Genomic DNA, 24,154 nt, shown 5'->3' on the forward strand with positions numbered 1-24,154 from the left:
GCATGTGCGGCATCTTACCAAAAAGTTGTTCATTATTGCTTGGAGAGTTGAGACAGGAATAGCCGCAATTGTTTCTCGAATGGATTGTCTTAGTTCATTCAAATTTGTTGGTTTTGCTTTGTTGACTTCTTGTTTGCAATAACCCCACAAGAAAAGTCAGGTGCAGTAAGGTCAGGCGACCTGGGTGCCCAACGGAATGTGGAGTTTCTGGATATCAGCTTATTGGGAAATTTTCGTCGCAATTCTGTCATAACAGTTTGGGCTATGTGAGAAGCTGCACCATCTTGCTGAAACCGCACAGAATTCGGCGTAATTCTGGATAGAAAAACTCTCTCAACATGCTCAAGTAACGGTCTCCAGTAACCGTAACGGTGTGACCGTTTTCTTCTTCGAAAAAGTAGGGCCCGACAATGCAGCGTGATGAAACTGCACACCACACTGTGACACGAAGTGGATGCAATTCCGTCTCATGGAGTATCTGTGGGTTGGAAGCACTCCATATTCGACAATTTTGTTTGTTTATGTTGCCGTTTCAATCGAAATGGGCCTCGTCAGACATGAAAAGACAGTTCAACATGTTTCCACCCTCTTCCACCATTTGAAGCTTCTTCTGGCAAAATTTCAACCGAATCGGCAAGTCTGCAGCGTTCAGTTTGTTGGCCATTTGAATTTTATATGGGAATAAGTCCAAATCTTTGTGCATAATTGACTGTAATGACTGTCTGCTTACACCCATTTGAGCAGATAAGCTTCTTGTCGAAACACGTGGATTGTTTTGTATGGCAGCAGCTACAGCAGCGATTGTTTCCTCCGTTCGAATTGAAGGGTTTCGATGGTAAGGTCTTCTGTTGACTGTCCCATGCTCGGCAAAATTGTTTACAAGTCTCATTATGGGCCATCTGTTCGGAGGATTGCCGCCAAACGTGCGCCTATACTCTCTTTGAACCGAAACTACGGACTCCAGTGCGTGATAGCATTTTTGTTAAATGTAAAAGTCAATCTGCAAAATAAAAAAAAAAATTAACCAGATTCATTAAATAGAAAAAAAGTTATTTAATTTTTAGCGGCTTTCATCGGCCACCCTGTATTAAAGAAATATGGAAAAAAGCATCCACTTTTTGCTACATTTGAGTTATACTTAATTAATTTGACATTCCATCTTTTATTTGGACCAATTTTTAAACATACAAATATTTGGTCGCCTTTATTCGCTATTTGCTAGGCAAAGTTTCCGCTTAATGCTGATAATATTTTCGGCTCGTCGATGTTTCGAGGATTTCTGACGTAAGCTTTTTCTTTTCAGAAACAGTCAGGGAGTCAAATTTGTAGAACTGTTTGATCGTTGTGTGACTTGGTGTAATGTAATTCCATAATATATTCACAAATATCGTATTTTGGTACTGTACTTGGGGTGACGTTTCAATGACATTATCGTCGAGATATTTTTTGGATACTCTTGTACCTGCGGGTAGGGGGACCCCCTTGGTGCAGGGGGGGGAACCGAATATACCCGCGGTAAGGCATGCCTGTCGTAAGAGGCGACTAAGATCCTGGCCGCCAGTCCAGAGTTGTGTGGAAACTCAACTGGTAGTAACTTCGGTTACAAGGTCTTACCAGAGACTTTAACCTGGTACCACGGGGAGCAGTAAGCCCTTGGAGGTAAAACTCCAATCTGCTCATTGGGTTTGGCCCTTTGTGGAGATTCGTGGTGGCTGTGGTTGAAACCCAAATCGCGGGAAGAACTGACTTCGACAGTTCAAATGTGGAGTTGCATTGCAACCTGGCGCCGTGCACATAGTACGGAAGAGGTTTTAGATGGGCCTCGAACCCTACCAAGGTTAGTGTGTCCATGCCACACTGCCGATTGGTACTGAAAATCGTTACCCAGTTTTCAGGGCGCTGATCGACGCGTTGTATTGATCCGTTGTGCTTCTGAGCACCGTGGATTTAAACCTTCGCCGGTAGGATCCCACGTAAAACACTCTCGACAGTTGTCAAGAGTCGGGAATTTATAAATAAAACGAAAATTTTTCAATTAGCATTCAAATTTATTTTAACGCCTTCAAAGTAACACCCATTTGAAGCGATGCACATGTGCCAACGCTTCTTCCAATCGTCAAAACATTATTTATAGGCACGTTCCGGGATGGCCTTAAGCTCTTGCGTTGAATTTGTTTTTTTGTCTTCAATTGAGTCGAAGCGTGTTCCCCGAAGTACATATTTCAGTGTGGAGAATAAGGAAAAGTCACAGGGGGCCATATCAGGTGAAAACGGTGCTTGCTCAGTAATATTTGTTGAGTGTTTGACCAAAAATTCATTCACAATGATGGCTTTGTGCGATGGTGTGTGACCATGATGAAGAATCCACGAATTATTGGCCCACAAACTCGGACGTTTACGACGTATAGCGTCTTGCGAGCGCCTCATAACAGCAAAATAATACTCATTGTTGACGGTTTGACCAGTTGAAACGTATTCATAGTGAACGACACCACGAACCTCCCGATTCTTTCTACTTTCTACTTCCCGATACTTTCTTGACAGGGTGTATATTCTTTTTTTTAACATCAAAATTCAAGAAGAACTGATTATGCTAGCCGTTTTGCTGTTAGCTGTAATTTGCTTCAATGAGTCAGATAATAAGCAACAACTACTTAAATTTTGCTTTGTGGCCTTAGAACATTTTCAAATAAGTAAATTTTAATACAAAAGCTGTGTGCTATGTACCAACCATCAAGTATAAAACCGACCTTAAATTACAACAAAATGACTCAACAAAATTGCTTTAAAAGTGGAACTATTAACCTGTGACAATAAATTAAAGTCGCTTAAGTCGACTTATGTGGAATAATTAAATATTTTAATTACAGTTAAAGGTATTGTGTAATAGTTGACGCCATATATTTCAAAGTATTGCCGAAGATAGAACTCAGTAACGAATTTCGATTGTTATTGTACGTATTAATTGATTTAAGTAGACTTAAGCTACTTTCAACTCTTTTACTGAAACTGAGAGTGACACTCTAATTACGCTTCTGATGTCAGCTTAGATGAATTGTAACCGGAATAGAGTAACAACTAAATTTTTTTTGGTTGAAATTTCAGTTGAAATTAAGTTAATGTTGATGACAGATGTAAAATTTGCAGATAATAACAGTTGATAATTATGACGCTTTTTGCTCTCCCTTAAATGAGATTAAGAAACCTTTGCGAAAATGTGCGTAGGCATCTATTACTTACTGATCGTTATAACGCCGTCTTATCCACATATTTGTTCAAAATAACTGATTACAAATTAGTTGACAAAAAATTTATAGAGTAATAAGTAAGTGTATTTAACTTTCATTTTTCATTAACAATTTTCGAAAACAATTGCCAGAATCTTCTCTGACAACTAACAGCAGTAATCTGTTAGTTTTTGGTTTTGCTGATAATACCACTTTTACTGAATTGTATTATAGTTTACTCAGCATATATTTTTTGACAGGTTGAGTTGTTATTGTTAATATCAAAATGTAAAATTTCAACTGCAGTGAACATAACATAAAAAATCATATAAAAAAAATATTAAAAAATCATATCAAAAAGCATTTAAGTAAACTATTTACTAAACCGTTAAAAATTGTTATAAAAATGTGAATTAATTTATATTTATGAGTTTTTTTTAGCTAATCTTATCTCCATTTTTTCCTGTTATTTCCTAGTCATACACACATTCTGATTCATTCATCGCCCACTTAAATGTGCCTACATTTAAATAACAACATTTTACAAATTTTTGTTTCATTTTATTAATATTTCAAGCGTTCATTTTCAATTACTCAGCCGGAACTCAAACTGAACAAAATTGATGACGGAACAAAAGTGTTGATTGGCAAATACAATAAATCATCTTACAGCTGTAGAACTGTATGACTATCGTAGGCTAGTGTAAATGAACTTTAGGTGTTTCCCATGATGTTTGCAAGTCCGCTTTTCATACTGGGATTTCACCGCAGCGAAAGCAACGTTTATAGATCCGTATTATTCTTTTAGCGTAGCGGTAGTTAGGCTTTTTATTCAGACTGATATATGTATTATTAAATTTATGGTAAAAGTGGTATATTTTTCACACCAGCTATTACGTGTTTTGTATAATGATATTCACTTATTAATTTAGCGAACTCGTTGTCACAAAAGAGTTATAGAGATCAGCTGTTACTGCAAACTACTATCAAATAGGTTGGTTTAAGCACCTCACACGAACAACTGTCATTTCCATTCGTTTTGTGTGCTTCGAGGCAAGTGTACAATGCGCAACAAAAAATATAATATTTTCTTCTCCTTCTTCATTTTTATTTTTTTTTATTTATGCAAGGGTTTCTGACTATTTAAATGTTATTTTAGGTATTATTTTAAAGAAATATCTACGAGGTATGACAATTAAGTAATGAGACTGATTCCATAAAAACCGTATATTTGAAAATTATTCTACAACTCTGCCATCCCCTTCAAAGTAGTCCCCTTGAGCAGCTATACAGCGATTCCAGCGCGTTTTCCATGCTTCGTAACATTTCTGGAACGCTTCGACTGGGATGTCGTCACGGCCGCCTGGATGTCCGTAATCGACTCAAAATGGGTTCCTCTGACCACCGATTTTGTTTTAGGAAACAAAAAAGTCACAGGATGACACGGTCGAATAAGGCGGCTGTTGCAACACGGCGATTCCTTTAGAGGCCAAATACTGGTACACGCTGAGGGCGGTGTGGCACGACGCGTTGTCGTGATGAAGGATCCAGTTACGAGCGATGTCTGGGCGCACCCGATTGACCCGTTTTCACAATCTTTCGAGTACTTGGTAATAGTAGACTTGATTCACAGTTTTCCCCGGTGAAACGAATTCTTTGTGGACGATTCCACGGCTATCAGAAAAGGCAATAATCATCGTTTTCACCTTCGACTTGCTCATGCGAGCTTTTTTCGGGCGGGGGCGCGCGGAGACAACCATTGTGAGCTTTGACGTGATTAAGAGCCCTATCACCATACAATCTTACAATTTTAGCGTACGTTTCCGAAGCTGTTTCGGTCAATCTGGCGCAAAATTTTATCGCGACGCGTTGCTCTTGATTTCGTTTTTCCATTTTCGTGACGAGCACTACAAACACACGTCTACTCAACTTGACGCAGCAGGCGAACTAAACAAGCTAGAGCTATGGTACATATACCAATGGAGAGAGGAGGGATGCCGAAAAAAGAAAGGGAATTTCAAGGTCACAGGTTTACCACAAGCGCGGCAATAAAATCAGTCTCATTACTTAATTGTCAAACCTCGTATATTATTGGGCAGAAGAAGAGTAAAATAGCCAAACATTCTGTAATTCACTTTTGAGTGTAAAGGCGAGAAAAAAGAGTAAAATATTACTCCAAATAAATGTTACTTTCGATTTCGACTTCCAAATATTTTACACGAATTCTGGTGTCGCAAATTTAAGTTTAGAATAAATAGCTTTTGTAGAGAACTTACTTAACTTTAACCAGAAATATTGGGTAGTCGAAAAAGTCTTTTCGTATTTTCTCAATAGATGTCGTTGTATAAGTATCTCCAGAGTATATAATGCCATATAGTGTTGGAAAGGTGAGATTTTAAACTTAATTTAACCAAATTAATAAATTCGGGGAAGTTGAAAAAAAGTTACAGCTGTTCAAAATTGAGTAAATGTAATGAAGAAATTCGATATATTTTGATGTATTTTTCGAGTACCCAACGTATGTTTCTTTTCCGTCACAGCACTGAGAAAAGAAATACTTTAAAATAATTACAACCATTCCATTAAAATGTGCTATATTTTTATCAAGTACTGTACGTTTGTACGCTTAGTTGTAGTGATCCGCTATAATACGTATGTATGTATTCCAGCTTAATATAATGCAAGAAACGTGCAAGCATATCGTATTGTATAGGAGCAATGTATTTGTTATTGTATACTAAGTAGGTATATTGTTAGCTCACTTTCAGTACGTTCCATTCAACTATGTACAATTAGCTAATCAACGGATCTGATGTTATAAATTCCAATTTGCTTTCGAGATTAGCAAACACATCAATGAACTATTCGCACATGCCTACATATGTACATATATGCCACACATACATACATATATTGACAATAATTTACTGAAACAGGTAGTTCATTCATGCACTTTAAGCCTAGCTAGTAGCTCGGGCGGCATCAAAGCTTAAACAAAATATTAATTTAAAATTATTAAAATAATAAAAAAATAATAAACACACGTTTACGCCTTTTTGATACGCACAATGTAATATTATGGACTCACTGCCAGCCAAAAAAACACACAATCTAGTTAGGTTTTTGGAAAGTAGGCGTCCCTATGAATTCAACGAACATACACGTGTGTGTATTAAAAAGTCTGTTATCGCGTAGATGCCCCTTCACTTTTCTCGGCCAGTTTTATCATCGCTGATTTTTATTATTTGCTACTTAATTTCTGAGCACATCGCTTGGCGCTGGCGACGGATTTTTCATTTGTTTTGATATAAAATTTACATTTGTTTTAGCTTGTGTGGTTTTTTGTTTAATATTTGCCTTTTTGTAGAGGAAGTACTATAAAAGTCAACAACCCGCAAATGTTGTTCAACAAGGGTTTCATGCAAAAAGAAACAACAAATAGATACCGGATCTTGACGCTGTATTTTGTGCTAAGCTTTTATAATTTTTATTGAAAGGTGATGGGTGAGTTGATAATATAACTCGTTTTGCAAATGAAAGTAGCAACGTTGAAACAAGATTCGAGAAGTGTGCCCTATAATTTCGAGCTTTTGTATTTCTGTTCAATTCCGAATCATAATTGCATGAATTTAAGATGAACTGATTTATTGAACATATCATTTTAACATTTTTGTTTCCTCGTTGAAGCTTAATTTGGAATTTTTTCGGTGTACTGGTTAAGTTTCGCGTGATGCTTTCTCAAATACATGCTTCCAATTTTCTTCTTCTTTATTGGCGTATACAGCGATTACGCGGTTATAGCCGAGTTTGATGTTTCAAATGCTTTACTTTTTATAATATAATTTATAAATTTAGATATTAATTTTTAGCTTTTCTTTCACTTTTATTCAACATCTAACGTTTGTCGCACAAGTTTGAATGTTTTCAGTTTCACTTTTACGGATTGGTTGCAATTCTGTTTCAACATAATTCTAAGCTGCTGATTTATCGCATACGGTCCGACACTCGAAGTGTAACCAATTAAAAAACAAAACATAAATTCGGTTTGGAACAATATTTTTATTTATTTTAAAGTACGAAATGTGTGTAAATAATTATAAATTCAGGACCTATTCACTTTTGCTCGGTATGACCACCTTTTGCCTTAACTATGGCCTTGAGATAGTCAAAAAACCAATCGCACGCTGCCCGAATGTGACTTGCCGATATTTTGGCCCACTGACGGACAATGGCTTTCTTCGGCATCTCGAGACTGGTGTATTTTGTACTCGGACCTTCTCTCCAAAATGGCCTAGAGAGAATAATCCATTGCATTCGCATCTGGTGAATTCGAGAGCCATTGTGTGGTCGTAATGAAGTTCGGAACGTTGTTTTTCAGCCATTCTTGGTTCACTCGCGCTTTGTGAGATGGTACTGAGTCTTGTTGAAACGTCCATGGTTTGCGACCGAAATATTTGCTTGCCCACGGCTTCAAGGCAACCTCCAGAACACTTTCCCGATAATATGTCGCATTTACTTTGACACCAGGCTCGATGAAAACAATTGGAGAGCGCCCATCTGCGGTGACAGCGGCCCAAACCATTATTTGTGGCGAGTGCTGCCTCCTGGTGGCCAACCGATGACTTAGATTCTCGTATGAACGGTCGGCCAAGTAAACCCTATCGTTTTGACAGCTTACGAATTGCTCAATTGGAATTTTTTTTTTTCGTCAGAAAGCACAATGTTCGGAATTTGACCACTTTCGGCCAAGCGAAGCAATTGCTTCGCTCTCTCAAGTCTTACTTGTTGCTGCTTTGGTGTGAGATCATGGGCTTTTTGGAACTTGTAAAGCTTGATCTTGAGCTCATTTTTCAATATGCGTTGGATGCTTTCAGTTCTTTAGCCATTTAATTGGCACTTCGTGGTGAATTTCGCTCAAGTCGCTTCTTCACTTTTCGAACCATCTCACGTGACGTTGCAGTCTATTGCTGACCATCTCCCTGGTGTTTTGCGACGCTACCAGTACCATTGTAACGAGAGATGGTACGATAAACAAAAACTTTATTCACATTAAGGTGTTTGAGCTCACGAACAATTGCTGGCTGTGATTTTCCAGCTAAATATAACGGAATCACACTATTACGTTTGAATTCCATCGCTGATCACTTTTTTTTGCGTTCACTTTTGGCAAAACGCTTTTGTACACTTGTGAACAATACTCCGAACTGTCATTCAGCAAATTTATAAACAGCTGATTCCAGTGCGACAGCTGCGCGAACGGTGTGAAGTTGGTTACACTTCGACTGCCGGACTATTCGAAAGGCTTTCTTAAACTTCTGAAGTTTAGCCCGGTTTTTGTAAAACATTCGGTTGAAAATTTTCAAAATGTAGTCACTTTGTTCCACCGAATATCTTAATTGAGGATTCACAAGTAGACCTACATCCTTTATGTTGAAACAGCCATCACGAATATTATATAATGGGTTTTTATTAACCAGGCAGTTTTAGCGTCTATGTATTGATGTAAATGCTCCATAAATACTTTGTTTGTTTTTTTCGAAACCTCAAAAGCTGTTATATGACTTAAAATTCAAAAGCTTACAGATTCAAAATCTTGTTCTATTTGTTTAAATTCATAATCCGTCTCTCTGGAACTCATAAGGGTTATTCTCAAACAAATTATGTAACCTGGTGTATTGTGAGGGTCATACTGAAAGAAAATCTAAATTTTTTTCAACAATTCCAAATCTTCTATTCTTCAAAGGAATTTCCAAGAACTTTTGCGACCTTTATTGTATATACATAGTATGCCGCTTGCTTTAATAGTTGGACGTTGGACATGCTTTCAAACCTCCTCGATTTCATAAAATTCCAACGATGAAAAAAGAATCGAAAAAGCTTGACCACAAAATGTCTATTTGGGTCAGTGTGTGCGCAAAAACTAGTATTGAAACATGTTTTTTCAAACCTAAAGATCGAACTCAAGCCTCTCTGCAAGTTAACTATGTAAAGGTTAAATTGTACATTAACTACCAGAGAGCGCTACCAGAATGTACAGGGTAATATTACTTTCCGGACAAACTCTGTATAAGTTTCTTAAGGCCGAATTGACAAAATACTCTAAACTCTTTGATCGTGTAATTTTTTTGCTAATTCTTTCAATGTATTGGATTTTCGGGTAGACGTGACTTTTCAAATGGTCGTGTGGACATAAATGACGATCAACATGTGGGCCAATCAAAATCCGTGATCACGGGAAATCCCATCGAATCTGTGCGTTATTTCATAAAAAATCAGCCGAAATCATCATTGAAATTCATGGACATAGAATTGAATATCTCCAAAACATCGATTTGTCGCATTTTGACCGAACATTTGGGCTTACGAAAGGTGTGTGCACGGTTTGTTCCGCACGAATTGACTGACGACCAAAAATTGCTCAGAATCCAACATTCGAAGGACATTATTAAAGAGGTAAAAAAGGACTTCCTTTACAATATTGTGACTGGTGACGAAACGTGGTGTTTCCAATATGATCCCGAAACGAAACGCCAGAGTGCTGAATGGAAGGCACCGGACGAGCTAAAATTCACAAAATCGCGAAGTCAAAAGTGAAGACAATGTTGATTTGTTTTTCTGATGCCAAGGGTATTGTCCACAAAGAATTTCTCCCACCCGGCCAAAGCGTTAATGCGGTATTCTACCTTGGAATTTTGAAGCGTTTGGTGCGTCGTATTCGATGTGTTCGGCCCAAATATCGCGAAGATGAAAGTTGGCGTTTGTTGCACGATAAAGCGCCGTCTCATCGATCGACGCTTGTGACCGATTATTTGACCAAAAATCACATTTTAACCATTAACCACTCCCCGTATTCACCTGATATGGCACCGTGCGTCTTCTTCCATTCAAAAGGTTTGCACTGGCATACTGGCGATCATACCGGCCAATGAGCTAAAACACTCGTTCGACATGCTTTTGGACCATGCAAAAAGCTGTATTGAAGCAGAAGGAGAATATTTTGAATAAAAAAATTAATTTTCCCGGAAAAACCTTTTGTTCTGTTTTTTTTTTAAAGTCCTGTATACTTTTGAACGCGCCTTGTATAGCTGCCATGTAAACTGACCGATCAAATCAAGATAAATATCTTTACAGGTCATTTTACGTATACGCCATAATAAATGCACCTGTAAACGTTATTATAGCTACGATGCAGCTGAGGTTAAATTTTTTTCTTATTTTTAAACTAATTTTATTTCTATTTTACATATTCTTTTTTTTGATTTATTCTGTGGTATGCAAACATTTGTAGAGTATCTTGTTTCACATAAAAATCGCCAAAGATTCGCACTCGAATAACTAAATTAGTGTTTTCGGCTTCACTCAGTCTACTTAAATTTTTTTTTTATATTTTGTTTGCATTTACTTTTCTATGGCTACTTCAGACAAATTGGTATCTTAAAATTTAATTGGGTAGTGAATGGCGCTATTTCAGGTAAATTGAAATACGAGCACGTACGCGTATGGCAACACTACTCGTAAATCTATAGCAAACAAACGTAATCGAAAAGTTAACTACGTGTGTACAGAAAGAGATTTATATTTAAACTTTTATTTTTATTTACTTTAATTGTCACTTTGGTTACTACACTGTCATGCTTCATTATGCAACTGAAATAGGTGGTTCGAATGCAAGTATTTTTTTGTTGATGAAAAGTTAGAAATAATGGAAAATTGGAGGATGGGTAGATTGGGAATATCGAGCTTCAGTGTAAAATCAGTGCGTCTCTGGGTTGTTGTCATAGGGCCCGACTACATGACGGTATGAAAAGCTTCGGACCGAACAATGGGCGAAGATTCTTCCTAAGTGGTTATATTATTTCAGGTCGGAAAATAAGATATATGTGTATTTATAGGGTCTCCAACGTTTTCTTCTGGTACGAGGTATGACAATTAAGTAATGAGACTGATTCCATAAAAACCGTAAATTTGAAAATTATTCTACAACTCTGCCATCCCCTTCAAAATAGTCCCCTTTGGCAGCTATACAGCGATTCCAGTGCGTTTTCCATGCTTCGTAACATTTCTGGAACGCTTCGACTGGGATGCCTGCGAGTACCCTCTTCACGGCCGCCTGGATGTCCCTAATCGATTCAAAATGGGTTCCTTTGACCCCCGATTTTATTTTAGGAAACAAAAAAAGTCACAGGTTGACATGTCGGGTGAATAAGGTGGCTCTTGCAACACGGCGATCCCTTTAGAGGCCAAATAATGGGACACGTTGAGAGCGGTGGGGCACGGAGCGATGTTTAGGCGCACCATGTTGACTCGTTTTCGCAATCTTTCGAGTACTTGGCAATAGTAGACTTGATTCTCAGTTTTACCCGGTGGAACGAATTCATTGTGGACGATTCCACGGCTATCAAAAAGGGCAATAATCATCGTTTTCACCTTCGACTTGCTCATGCGAGCTTTTTTCGGGCGGGCACAAACACACGTCTACTCATGGTACATATACCAATGGAGAGAGGAGGGATGCCGAAAAAGTCGAAGGGAATTTTAAGGTCACAGGTTTACCAAAAGCGCGGCAATAAAATCAGACTCATTACTTAATTGTCAAACCTCGTATATAACAATTGTATATTGTTTGTATTTGCACCACCCATTACTCCACATAAATAGTAACCAAATACATATAGATACATACATACGAATAAACATATATATCAGTTTCACCTATGTGTTTCAAATCTATTTATGCGTTTCATTAAAACGCGATAAAGGCTAACAAATTGTTGCTGTCGCCGTCATCGTTCAAAGCAACAATAATAACAAAGCTGACAACAGCGGCACCAACAGCAATGTGTGTAATTACGAAAACGGCTTCTCAAATTTCAAACAGCATAAATTAAGCAAATTTTGATTTCATTTGCCTTTTTCAATTAAACCCGCAGTTGTTGTTGTTGTGCATTCTTATAATACGCCCGTGTTGACTACGCTTACCCACTTGAATTCGAGCAACTTGCTGTTTGATGGTCACATTGGATTGGCTGTTTGAATTTTTGAGTCACTTGAGTTGTACAAAATCAAATCGAAAATGAATTTACATTCGTGCCGATCGATATCTAAGCACTTCACTAGATATGAATGCACTCGAAATTCTTATTAAAGTCATAACAAGCGCATAATTATTCATATATACGAGTACTATGTATATGATCGACATATGCGTAATATTTTTCAGCAACGCGCTACGAGTGCTGTCAATGTAGGAGAGTTATCTATGTTATTAACGTCATTAAATCTTAGAATGTTTTATTCTTTTTTTTATTTTTCCAGAATATTTAAACTTTTTATGTTAAGGTATGAAGTACGTCTTTATATATGTAGTTAAAAAAATAAGCAAAAATTTATTAATGACAACTGCTGCATCAATTACTTTCATATTTTTGGGGCAATACGCCGTTTCCTTCGATAATCTGTTTCCATCTAGACGGCAACTTCATAATACCCGAGTCATCAACGAAGTGTGTGGTCTGGCGTTGTCCTGGTGAAACACTACATCCTTCCTGTTGGCCAATTCCCTTCTAATCCCACCAAACACACAGCAAAACCTTCCTGGCCGTCAATCTCGTCAATTTGTGACGATTCACCGACCTTCGACCACGACCGTTTTCGCTTAATATTAGCGTATGTGAACCATGGAACAGCTGAGCTGTTAAAAATATTTAATGAATCGACTCTGTGCGTTCTTGAATTTGTTTGAGGGCTTTATAAATATTCCATGAAATTAATGTTTTTAACTTAATAGATCTCTCCCCCATTCACCAGTTTCCATGAACACAAGTACATAAGTACAAACATAAATGTCAACAAGTTTTGGCGAGAATTGTTACTCATTAATCTGTTATTTGACAAATAGTTTAATCTGTGTAGGCTTTAAGCTTACATGAATTCTCTGAATATTTTACATATTTGGCTTTAATTAATTGTTTTATTACGTGCGTACATATATGTGTGTTGAATAACTAAAAGCAAGGCCTATAAAATTATGTCGACAAATGATGTGATTAATCGAAATATTATTGATCAAAATAGTGGAATCGAAGATTTGTGTTTATATAGGGTGGCACAAAAGTAATCCTCCTATCAGAAGATGCTATAAATTTTGCAATTAACCTCTAATGTCAGTTCTGTTTTGACATTTGTGTAGTAAACACATGCGAAATAGAAGTAAATAAACAATGCTACGCTACACTGCTCCAGAACGCGGGTAATTGGTGACTATTTATTTGACTAATAATCGGTCGGTGACTTTGGCACAACGTGAATTTCATCGCAGATTTCCTGGCCGTCCAACGCCTATTGGTGAAACACTGCTACATTTAGCCGCTTGCTTCGAAGAGACTGGCTAAACACGAGGTGCTGCCAGGCGTGGCAGACCCCGGATTAGTCGTTCTGCAGAGAATATTGCTGCTGTTACCGAGGATGTCATGGAACCGCCGTCGACATCGACCAGATGACGTGCCACGCAAATGGGTATCAGTCGACGGTGTTTACAGCGAGTTTTGGTGCAAGATTTGAAGAAGATGTTTCCGTACATAGTCCAGACGGTGCATCAGCTGTTAGCTGCTGACCGCCAATCGCGTCTAACATGCGCTCAAGCCATCCTTAATCACCACTAAGAGGAAGATGATTTTTCATCAAAAATGACCATGAGTAATGAGACCCATTTCCATCTTAGCGGGTACGTAATTAAGCAAAATTTACGCTTTTGGAGCACTGAAAATCTTTGTGTAACCCACGAAGAGCCATTACACCCGCTCAAAGTCACTGTATGGTGTGCTGTTTTAGCTGGAGGAGTCAGCGGGCCTTTTTTCTTCGAAGACGTCGCGGGCCAAACGGTTACTATGAGTGGTGAGCGCTACAGAGCAATGATCAATGAGTTCTTTTTGCCGCAACTTGATGAGTTGGGATTGAAAAACTTGTGGTTCCAACAGGACGGTGCAACGGCAAACACTGCACGTGCCACAACCGATATGCTAAAGGATGCATTTCTCGGGCGCCTAATCTCCCGTTTTGGCGATTTGCACTGGCCAGCAAGATCGCCTGATCTGACTGTTCCAGACTACTTTTTGTGGGGCTTTTTGAAGTCGCGGGTTTATGTCAATAAGCCTCTCTCTTGCAGCTCATAAAGAAAGGAAGTTGTGGCCAAAGTGATGGAAAATGCCATAAAAAGGCTCAAATGATAATCAACTGTGGCGGTGACCATTTACATGATATCATATTCTCGACTTGATGAAAAAATATTTAAAAAACCAAGTAAAAATAATCCACAATCAGAATCAAATTTTGTCATTTTTAAAAAAATTAAAGCGAAAAAAACATCGGAACGAAATTTTTGCGCCACCTTGGATATTCTCATTTAATTGAGACCTTTTAAAATTGGGATAACTTTTGGAATACAATAAAATATATTTTTTCATTACATCTAGTTAAGGCCCAGGTATGTGCGCAGAGATGGAACCGCCCGGCGAAAGTTCCCCAACGCTGTGGTACAGGTTGTCAGCAGTACATTCAAAGTAGTGAAAGGTTTCAGAACACCCCTCCTCGGGAACTTTCATACGAGTATACCCAGCTTCATTGTACTTATGTAATATCTGTTTTCGCCGCAACATGTAGAATTTAGCGCTGGTGTTGTCCTTGGTGCTTAGAGAGTATGGTTTTTCGTGCGCCCTCCACCGTAAAACTACCCCTTAAAACAATATACTACGGATTCATGGAGTTTCATTGTTCATCTACAGCAGTTTAAGGTAACCTTACTATCTTCATGAACGCTTCCTGTTCACGATAAGCCATAAGTACTCACACTATCCACGAATCGAAGATAATAACCTCTTCATGAAAGGAAAATAACATCAGGTATCTTATACCTCATAATAAATAAAACTAGCACAATTTTATACTGATTGATGGATATACCACTTTGTTTAACTCATTTAGGTACTTGTTGGTTGGTAAGATCATAAATGCTGCCAATAGAATCGAGACCACGGGGGATAACTCACCTTATCTTTTTTACCATCCATTATAGTTCTTTAGTCTGTGAATGTGTTTGAAGTTTACCACAACTCTGTCTCCAGTCATGAGGGACCTAACCAGCTCCTGGTTACTGCCCGCTGGTGCCACCTTAGTGAGCTTAATGAACGTTGTACATTCTTCTCAGACTTTTTGGAAGAGTGCTATCTCACATGGGTGCTTTACATATTTAATCTCTTTAATACCTTGGGATCAAACGGTATCATACCTGCTCAGCAGGACAGGAAGCATTCTGAAGATTGATTGCATTGAAAATTGGCAGAAGAATGAAAATGAAGAGGAGGATCACGGCTCAATGTCCAGTCACCCGCCATATTTCCCAAAAATATCAAAAGAGCAAGATTTGCAAGAATTTGAGCATCTGGTGATATAGCCAATATTTCAACACGACTGTTTAACTTTTTCGAGTATTGCTGATGTCCAGTCAATATTACTTCGGAAGCTAAAAAGTTAGATTGGTATTCTGAAATGACTTGGCGTCTTGTTGAAATACATTTATGTGGGAAAATATTATATAATAAGCCAAAGATCGTCAATATCAACTTCAATCCACTGATTTGTTTGGAAAAATAAATCTCAGTAATATGATTTGGAATGGTTATTTTTCCCCCTAAATACTAACATTGTTTTGGTGTGAAAATTTTCGAGGTTGGAATTGTACCAAAATGAGGCTTACAAAACTTATCTAACCAATTCAATCAGTTAGCAAATATGAAAGTCGTTTATACTGATTTACTCGTATATACTGGCGCACCCTGTAATAGGTTGGTGGCAATCAAGCTATAGACACCTGTGCAAACTCAAATTCTTACTATCAGTTATTTAATTTTCAATTCTAAAACAAACGCATGAATTGCCTTCGTTGCGTAATTGCTTAAAGTGCTAGCCAGTTCAGAATAAATAATACTACGACAAGAAAAAAAGGTAACCTATGTTGATCTGAAGCTATAATACCCTTCACAATACAAAATGGTCCTTACAAGAACTTGATGATGAAAGCTGTATGCTATAGTGATCCGATCTGAACAATTTCATTCGAGATTTCATTATTGTCTTAGGCAATAACCCATGCCAAAGTTCGTGAAGATATCTCGATAAATGAAAAATTTTTCAATGCAAGCTCTTTATATTGATCATTCAGTTTGTATGAAAGCTATATGCTAAAATGGTCCAATATCGGCGGCTCTGACAAAAGAGCAGCTTCTTGTGGAGAAAGGTGTGGATGAAATTGATATCTCAAAAACAGGGTGTCTAGTATTTACACATAGACGTGACTAAATCGGTTCAGCTCATCGTGCTGATCATTTATACACATACATACATATTTTACAGGGCCTCAGAAGTTTCCTTCTGTGTGTTACAAACTTCGTGGCAAACTTAATGAACCACGTTCAGGGTATAAAAAAGGAATTAATTGGGAACCAATAGGCACACCCGTTGAAGCCGTAAATTTTAATTGTGGAATAACTAAACGCGGCATTGGACATATTTGAAGTATGTGCACAAACGTATACATATACACCAGTACGCCGCTTTTAATACAGAAGCCGAATCATTAGTGACGGCAATTAACGATTTAATGGAAAAAGTTAAAAAATTCAAAGCAAAACGCATCGACATAATTTATGTTCGTCAACTTATTAGTTTTTGCTAAATTGTGACCAAATACGATTGTCATGCACGAGCGCCACGCACGAACACTTCACACACGTGGTGGTTGCACGATAAACGTTTGCCAATGCCAGCAGAGTGCTCGCACTTTTGAGTAATTAATTATTTGCAGTTCCGAATGCATTGTCATTTAATTACTTTTTCGGAAAACATTTGTTTTCAGACAACAACATATGCCCTTACCAAATAATTGCTAATATCCATACACATGAGTTGCCGAGAGTAGAGGTGTTAATTGAATTTGTATTTTGTTGCACATTAATTTTAATAATCAAAAGTTTTGCTTATTTTTCAATGAGCGGTTGACGAAATATCTCCTGTCATCAAACAAACAGTCGTCGCACTCGAGACTTGGTTCCCACGGCACTGTTGACAGTCATTACTGCGGACTCGTAGATAATTTCGTCTATCTTGGATTTAGTATTAACACCAACAACAATGCCAGTTTCAAAATCCAAAGAATAATTCTTGCCGACAGGTGCTACTTCGAACTTAGTAGGCAATTGAGAAGTAAAGTCCTCTCTCGACGCACAAAGACCAAACTCTATAAGTCCCTCACTATTCACGTCCTGTTAAATGGACGATGACAACAACTGATAAGTCGACGTTCCCAGTGTTCGAGAGAAAGGTTTTGCGAAAGACTTATGATCCTATGCGCATTGGCCACGGCGAATATCGCATTCGATGGAACGATAAGCTGTACGAGATATACGGACGAAAACACTTCAGCTCTGAAAGTATTCGACGAAGTACTCGCCTCTCTCCATTGGAACGATCATTTGGAGAAGCACCTGAATACACCTTGAATCTCCATTGGCGCCAAATAGCTACAAAAAAGATGAACGACTGGCACGTAGAAATTCCAAGACCGTTAGTTTTGTAACCAGGAGTTAAATCAATAATTGTTTAAGTTTTTAACACCCTGCAGGAGCTATCCAGACAAGTCCAGGAAAAATTATTGCCTCAAACAGGTATTACTATCTTAAAGCTTGAGATTCGTCGAACGTTGCCGTCAGTGGCGAATGCTACAGGGCAATGCTGCGCGACTATATGCTTCTTCACATTCATATTAATCAGCCAGGTACTACGAAGTATGACAATTAAGTAATGAGACTGATTCCATAAAAACCGTATATTTGAAAATTATTCTACAACTCTGCCATCCTCTTCAAAGTAGTCCCCTTGGGCAGCTATACAGCGATTTCAGCGCGTTTTCCATGCTTCGTAACATTTCTGGAACGCTTCGACTGGGATGTCCGCGAGTATCCTCGTCACGGCCGCCTGGATGTTCGTAATCGACTCAAAATGAGTTCCTTTGACCACCGATTTTGTTTTAGGAAACAAAAAAAAGTCACAGGGTGACATATCGGGCGAATAAGGCGGTTGTTGTAACATGGCGATCCCTTTAGAGGCCAAATACTGGGACACGCTGAGGGCGGTGTGGCACGGCGCGTTGTCGTGATGAAGGATCCAGTTACGAGCGATGTCTAGGCGAAACATGTTGACTCGTTTGTGCAATCTTTCGAGTACTTGGCAATAGTAGACTTGATTCACAGTTTTCCGAGGTGGAACGAATTCTTTGTGGACGATTGCACGGCTATCAAACAAGGCAATGATCATCGTTTTCACCTTCGACTTGCTCATCCGAGCTTTTTTCGGGCGGGGGGCGCGCGGAGACACCCATTGTGAGCTTTGGGCACGACTAAGAGCACTATCACCATACACTTTTACAATTTTAGCGTACGTTTCCGAATCTGTTTCGCCCAATCTGGCGCAAAATTTTATCGCGACGCGTTGCTCTTGATTTCGTTTTTCCATTTTCGTGACGAGCACTACAAACACACGCCTACTCAACTTGACGCAGTAGGCGAACTAAACAAGTTAGAGCGATGGTACATATCAATGAAGAGGGGAGGAATGCCGAAAAAAGAGAAGGTCACAGGTTTACCACAAGCGCGGGAATAAAATCAGTCTCCCTTGTAAATGTTTTCAGTGCATCTATCAATTCACCGCCTTAAGTTGTTGACAAATTATGGTAGTCATTGGCTGATTGGTATCTCTTTCGATTCTCAACTCTGTCTCTACAGTACAACTAAGACTTCGATAGTAAACTTTACAATATCAAGTTAGGCCATCCATTGTTAGCATGGGAAAAACTGCCACATATAATATTTCACATATTTCAGATATTTTTCTCCTCTTTCTGAAGCCCTCTTTAATGTAATCTGACAAACGGAGGCTGCTACAAACTTTTAGGCACCTTTGATTGATTTAAGATTTAAGATTTTCCAAACTTTCCCGGCTGGTCAGTGTAGACATCCACCTAAAGTCTATAATTCTGTATACGAGAAATTATATGTCTTTCTAAGTCTTTATGTCTAAGCTTATATCAAAATATACTCTTTTCGTTGAAAGTTTCCGGAAGATATAACAAGCCTTCTTTTGCTTTAAGAATGAAATCACCTAAATTCTTATATGGAAATCTTCACATATTGCATAGATAAAAACACGACAAATGCAAGGTGTCAATAGTCTTAGTTGAATTCAGTAGTTAATCTACAGATAATGTATTAATATATAGTAAATTATAGTCTCAATATACCCGTAGATAATTTCTATATGCATACATAACAATGTGTTATTAATATTTGATCCAATTTTTTCTCCTTTTTTTACAGATAAAATGTACAGTTTAACAGAGAAGCAGCGCTACGATGGCTGGTATAATAATCTAGCGCATCCAGACTGGGGATCAGTTGGTGAGTACAATCGCAAACACTGTCAAGTAGATAAATATTTATAAGCCTATGAATGGGCATGTCTGCTTGTATGTATGTAAGTAGGTAAACAACTGGTAGACGAGACACGTTTTGAATTTGCAATTCAGCAACTATTATGAAATATCGCAAAAGCAAAAGCTGCTCGTGACGTTGACCCGGTTTCCCTTTCTAGCGGAAAGATTGCACTTGTTATTCATAGCTATTTTTATAACATTTATGCACGGCAAAGCCTCTTCCAAACTGCGCACAGCTGATCGATGCACCCTACGGTGATATCGTCATGCAGTGCACACACACACAAACTTCCACGCACATAAATGCATTTGCATATTCGTGTGCAACGTGGCTCGTGTGTACATATAGTGATCGGTCGCTGATCGTGAGCGGAATATATATCATATCTACTTACTACAATTTATACTGTTGTTTTGGAAAATATGTGGGTGTCTAATGGATTTTTAAATATCTTTAATGGTTTGCCTTTGAAGGGCCCAATTGAATTTGCCGCTTTTATTCACTTCACTGTAGTTAGTATAAATAAATTATCATTAATCTATTATACATTTTGAATTACTTTTTTATGGCGTTAATAGTAACAGAGTGTTAATAAGTCCATCATATTTAAAATGAGGCTAATTATCATTAAACTTTCATTAAGTGTATTGTGGGGCAGTGATTCCCAACAAATTTGTGCTACAAAACGACGAAAATGCTACTGAAAGCCTTATATTCATTTTTTATAGTAGACTGCCTTTGTACCAAGTTCGTATTCGCCAGCTTTATCATTTACCATAATGGTAAATATGCGGAACCCTATCACTCTATATATATATATTAAACATATATAAGGTTGTCTCCCTTCCGCTTTTTTCCTCTTTATTCAATGCTTTAAAAAAAGTGTTACGGTGATCGGATTTAGTTCAAATATTCGCCGTTTCGTTCGATAATCTGTTTCCATCTACACGGCAACATCATAAAGCCCCCCGCGTAGGAACCCCCCTCCTTATTTGCGAAGATCTCGGGAAGCCACTTTTCACAGGCCTCTTTTGAGTTCAAAATTACACCAACAAGTGCGTTCGCCATGGACAGGAACATGTAGTAATCACTTGGCGCTATGTCTGGGCTATATGGTGGATGCGATAAAACCTCCGATCCCAGCTCCCGTAGCTTTTCACGAGTCATCAACGAAGTGTGTGGTCTGGCGTTGTCCTGGTGGAATACAACACCCTTCCTGTTGGCCAATTCTGGACGCTTCTGGTCGATCGCCTGCTTCAAGCGGTCCAATTGTTCGCAGTAGATGGTAGAATTAAGCGTCTGGCCATATGGGAGCAGCTCATAGTAGATGATTCCCTTCCAATCGCACCAAACACACAGAAAACCACGACCGTTTTCGCTAGATATTGTCGTATGTGATCCATTTTTCGTCGCCAGTCACCATCCGCTCCAAAAATGGTTCAAGTTCGTTCAGTTTCAGCAGCATATCGCAGGCGTTGATGCAATCCAGAAGGTTTTTTTGGGTCAAATCATGTTTTTTGTGTATACAGCCTTCTGCGGATGGTTTAAAGTGGTTTGGTGAATAACTCCCATCTTCTGAGCGATGTCACGAGATGCCACATGCCGGTCTAACTCGATGTTTTCCATGATTTGATCAGTATTCGTCGTCGCAGGTCTTCCGCTGGCTGGTTTATTCATGGTGTCGTTTTCACCCGCTCTGAATCGTCGAAACCATTTTTCCGCAGTTCGAAGTGATAGAGTGCCATCCCCTAAAACACCATTAACCTAACGGAATGTTTCTCTAACGGATTTGCTTTAACGAAGGAAAGTTTTAAAATAGTGCGAATTTCGGCGTTGGTGAACTCCATGTTTACGCGTCTATAACTGTTGAACCCAATATCCAAACTAATCACGCATAGCGTCGTTTTGTAGGTTATGTCAGGACCTTTCAAAGATGTATACTATAGCCAGATAAGAGCTCTGTAGCGGCTTTAGCAGCTGGTTCTCTTGCAAGCTCAAAGAACACTGTAGAGTCGCCTTCTGTTAAATTATGGAAGGTCTCAACTTTTTTCTTGACAGTCCCACATATGCCGGACGAAAGACGAAGTTTGATTATTTAGTCTTCTATGTAAATAGTCTCTTTCGCGGGTTTGCCCAGTGGAAGGTAAACTAAGCTTCCGTGGATCAATGACTCAGTTTTGTCTAAACGACCGGACCATGACACATACAAACGGTAGCTCACTACGTGTAAATCAATCGCAAATATATTATTCAATAACTCACAACCCTTGCTGTAGATTCTCGTACAACCAATCGCTTTATTTCGACTATATAATCTTACTCTTTCTCTTTAATATTTCAGATAGTCACTTGGTGCGAAAAGCACCGCCGTCATATTCGGACGGAGTTTACGCCATGGCTGGCTCAAATCGTCCGTCTACTCGTCGCCTAAGTCGTTTATTCATGGGTGGCCGCGATGGCTTGGCATCCAAGCACAATCGCACCGCATTCTTAGCCTTCTTCGGGCAAGTAGTGGCGAATGAAATAGTGATGGCGTCAGAGTCGGGTTGCCCCATCGAGATGCATCGCATTGAGATTGAAAAATGCGATGCAATGTACGATCGTGAGTGTCGTGGAGATCGTTATATACCATTCCATCGTGCTGCATACGATCGCGATACTGGGCAGAGTCCGAATGCGCCGCGTGAACAGGTAATTATGATGCAAATATACGCAATCCAACTTAATGTTACTCTATACCTAATCTCATATAAAACTTACTCCGCAGATAAATCAAATGACTGCTTGGATTGATGGCAGTTTCATTTACAGTACCTCAGAGGCGTGGCTCAACGCAATGCGGTCGTTCCACAATGGCACACTGCTCACGGAGAAGGGTGGCAAAATGCCCATTAAAAATACCATGCGAGTACCGCTCTTCAATAACCCAGCGCCGAATGTGATGAAGATGCTTAGCCCAGAGCGTCTATTTTGTGAGTCAGCTTTTTTGCATAATTTTTGCTTGTAAATTAATTTTAATCTATTTTGTGGCAGTGCTTGGTGACCCGCGTACGAATCAAAATCCCGCTGTGCTCTCATTTGCCATACTCTTTTTGCGTTGGCATAATACGCTCGCGCAACGCATCAAGCGCGCTCATTCCGACTGGAGTGATGAGGATATATTTCAACGTGCACGTCACATGGTCATCGCTAGTTTACAAAATGTTATTATGTATGAGTATCTGCCAGCCTTTTTGGGTTCCGAAGTAAAACCCTACGAAGGATACAAGCAGGAAATACATCCCGGTGTTGGACACATCTTTCAAGCGGCAGCATTTCGCTTCGGTCATACAATGATACCACCTGGCATCTATCGTCGCGACGCCAAGTGTAATTACAAAAAGACACCCATGGGTTATCCTGCGATACGATTGTGCTCTACTTGGTGGGACTCAAGCGTGAGTTTTTTGCAAACTATTTTAAATTATATAATCATATGACTTTTAATCCGCAGGATTTCTTCACGGACACCACAGTCGAGGAGGTGCTACTGGGTATGTCTTCGCAGATAGCAGAACGTGAAGATCCCGTATTGTGTACAGACGTCCGTGATAAACTTTTCGGTCCGATGGAATTCACTCGCCGTGATTTGGGTGCTTTGAATATCATGCGTGGTCGTGATAATGGTTTGCCTGATTACAATACAGCGCGTGAGGCTTTTGGGTTACAGCGTCGTAATGATTGGAAGGAAATCAATCCGGAGCTGTTTGAGAAAAATCCCGAATTGTTAAGGTGGGTAAAGTTCCCTATGATATACACTGGCGGATCCGTGCCAAGTCTCCAAATAATTAAGGTCCGTTTAAAGTGGCGGTATGTGCCCTTAGTTTTCCTTGACGTATTCTCATATGTCCGGCCAAATCTTCTTGGAGTTGGATATGGATATGCATACATGTATTTTATGCTAACACGCCTAAATTGCAAATGAGTTTAATTATTTTGTATCTCTTTGAGATGGATATGGATATTTGGTCAAGTTGCCTATTATTCACATGAACGATAAACCTACTTCATTGCTAGAATAAATGCATGTCTACCAAATCCTTCAGTGACTGCTGCTTAGAGCCCTGTCGGACTTCCCACGCACCAAAGCCATTGTGAGTCCGTTGATATGGAGCAAGACAGCGTATCTCTCAGCACAGCGCTGTCAAAAGATTCCACAGAATGCTTTTCCAATACAATTTCGATATAAAGACACGAACTCATTTTGCCGGTCAATCCATTATTTGTGGCCTGAGTGTATAAACTTCGTATATCTCTCTCTAGAATCACATGGGCCATAGATCAACAATTTTTATGTGTATATATTTTAGATTAAATCGTGTCCGAAAAGCTTTCCATTAATGCAGA

General features: G+C 38.9%; 1 protein-coding gene and 1 long non-coding RNA gene across 6 annotated transcripts in view; both read left to right on the forward strand.

Moving 5' to 3' along the window:
* Positions 1-24,154, forward strand: part of LOC125780225 (uncharacterized) — a 341,973-nt gene that overhangs the window by 119,963 nt on the left and 197,856 nt on the right. The window lies entirely within an intron of this gene.
* LOC105225675 (dual oxidase) overlaps positions 1-24,154 on the forward strand; it is a 54,675-nt gene that overhangs the window by 26,115 nt on the left and 4,406 nt on the right. For all 5 annotated transcript variants that reach the window (XM_049461659.1, XM_049461661.1, XM_049461654.1 and 2 more), the window contains 5 exons: positions 19,652-19,732; positions 22,110-22,459; positions 22,536-22,740; positions 22,802-23,205; positions 23,262-23,539. In XM_049461659.1, the coding sequence (XP_049317616.1) occupies positions 19,652-19,732; positions 22,110-22,459; positions 22,536-22,740; positions 22,802-23,205; positions 23,262-23,539 (1,318 nt within the window). The remainder of the gene's footprint in view (positions 1-19,651; positions 19,733-22,109; positions 22,460-22,535; positions 22,741-22,801; positions 23,206-23,261; positions 23,540-24,154) is intronic.

Source organism: Bactrocera dorsalis, chromosome 1, assembly GCF_023373825.1.
Source record: "Bactrocera dorsalis isolate Fly_Bdor chromosome 1, ASM2337382v1, whole genome shotgun sequence".
Lineage (NCBI taxonomy): Eukaryota > Metazoa > Arthropoda > Insecta > Diptera > Tephritidae > Bactrocera > Bactrocera dorsalis.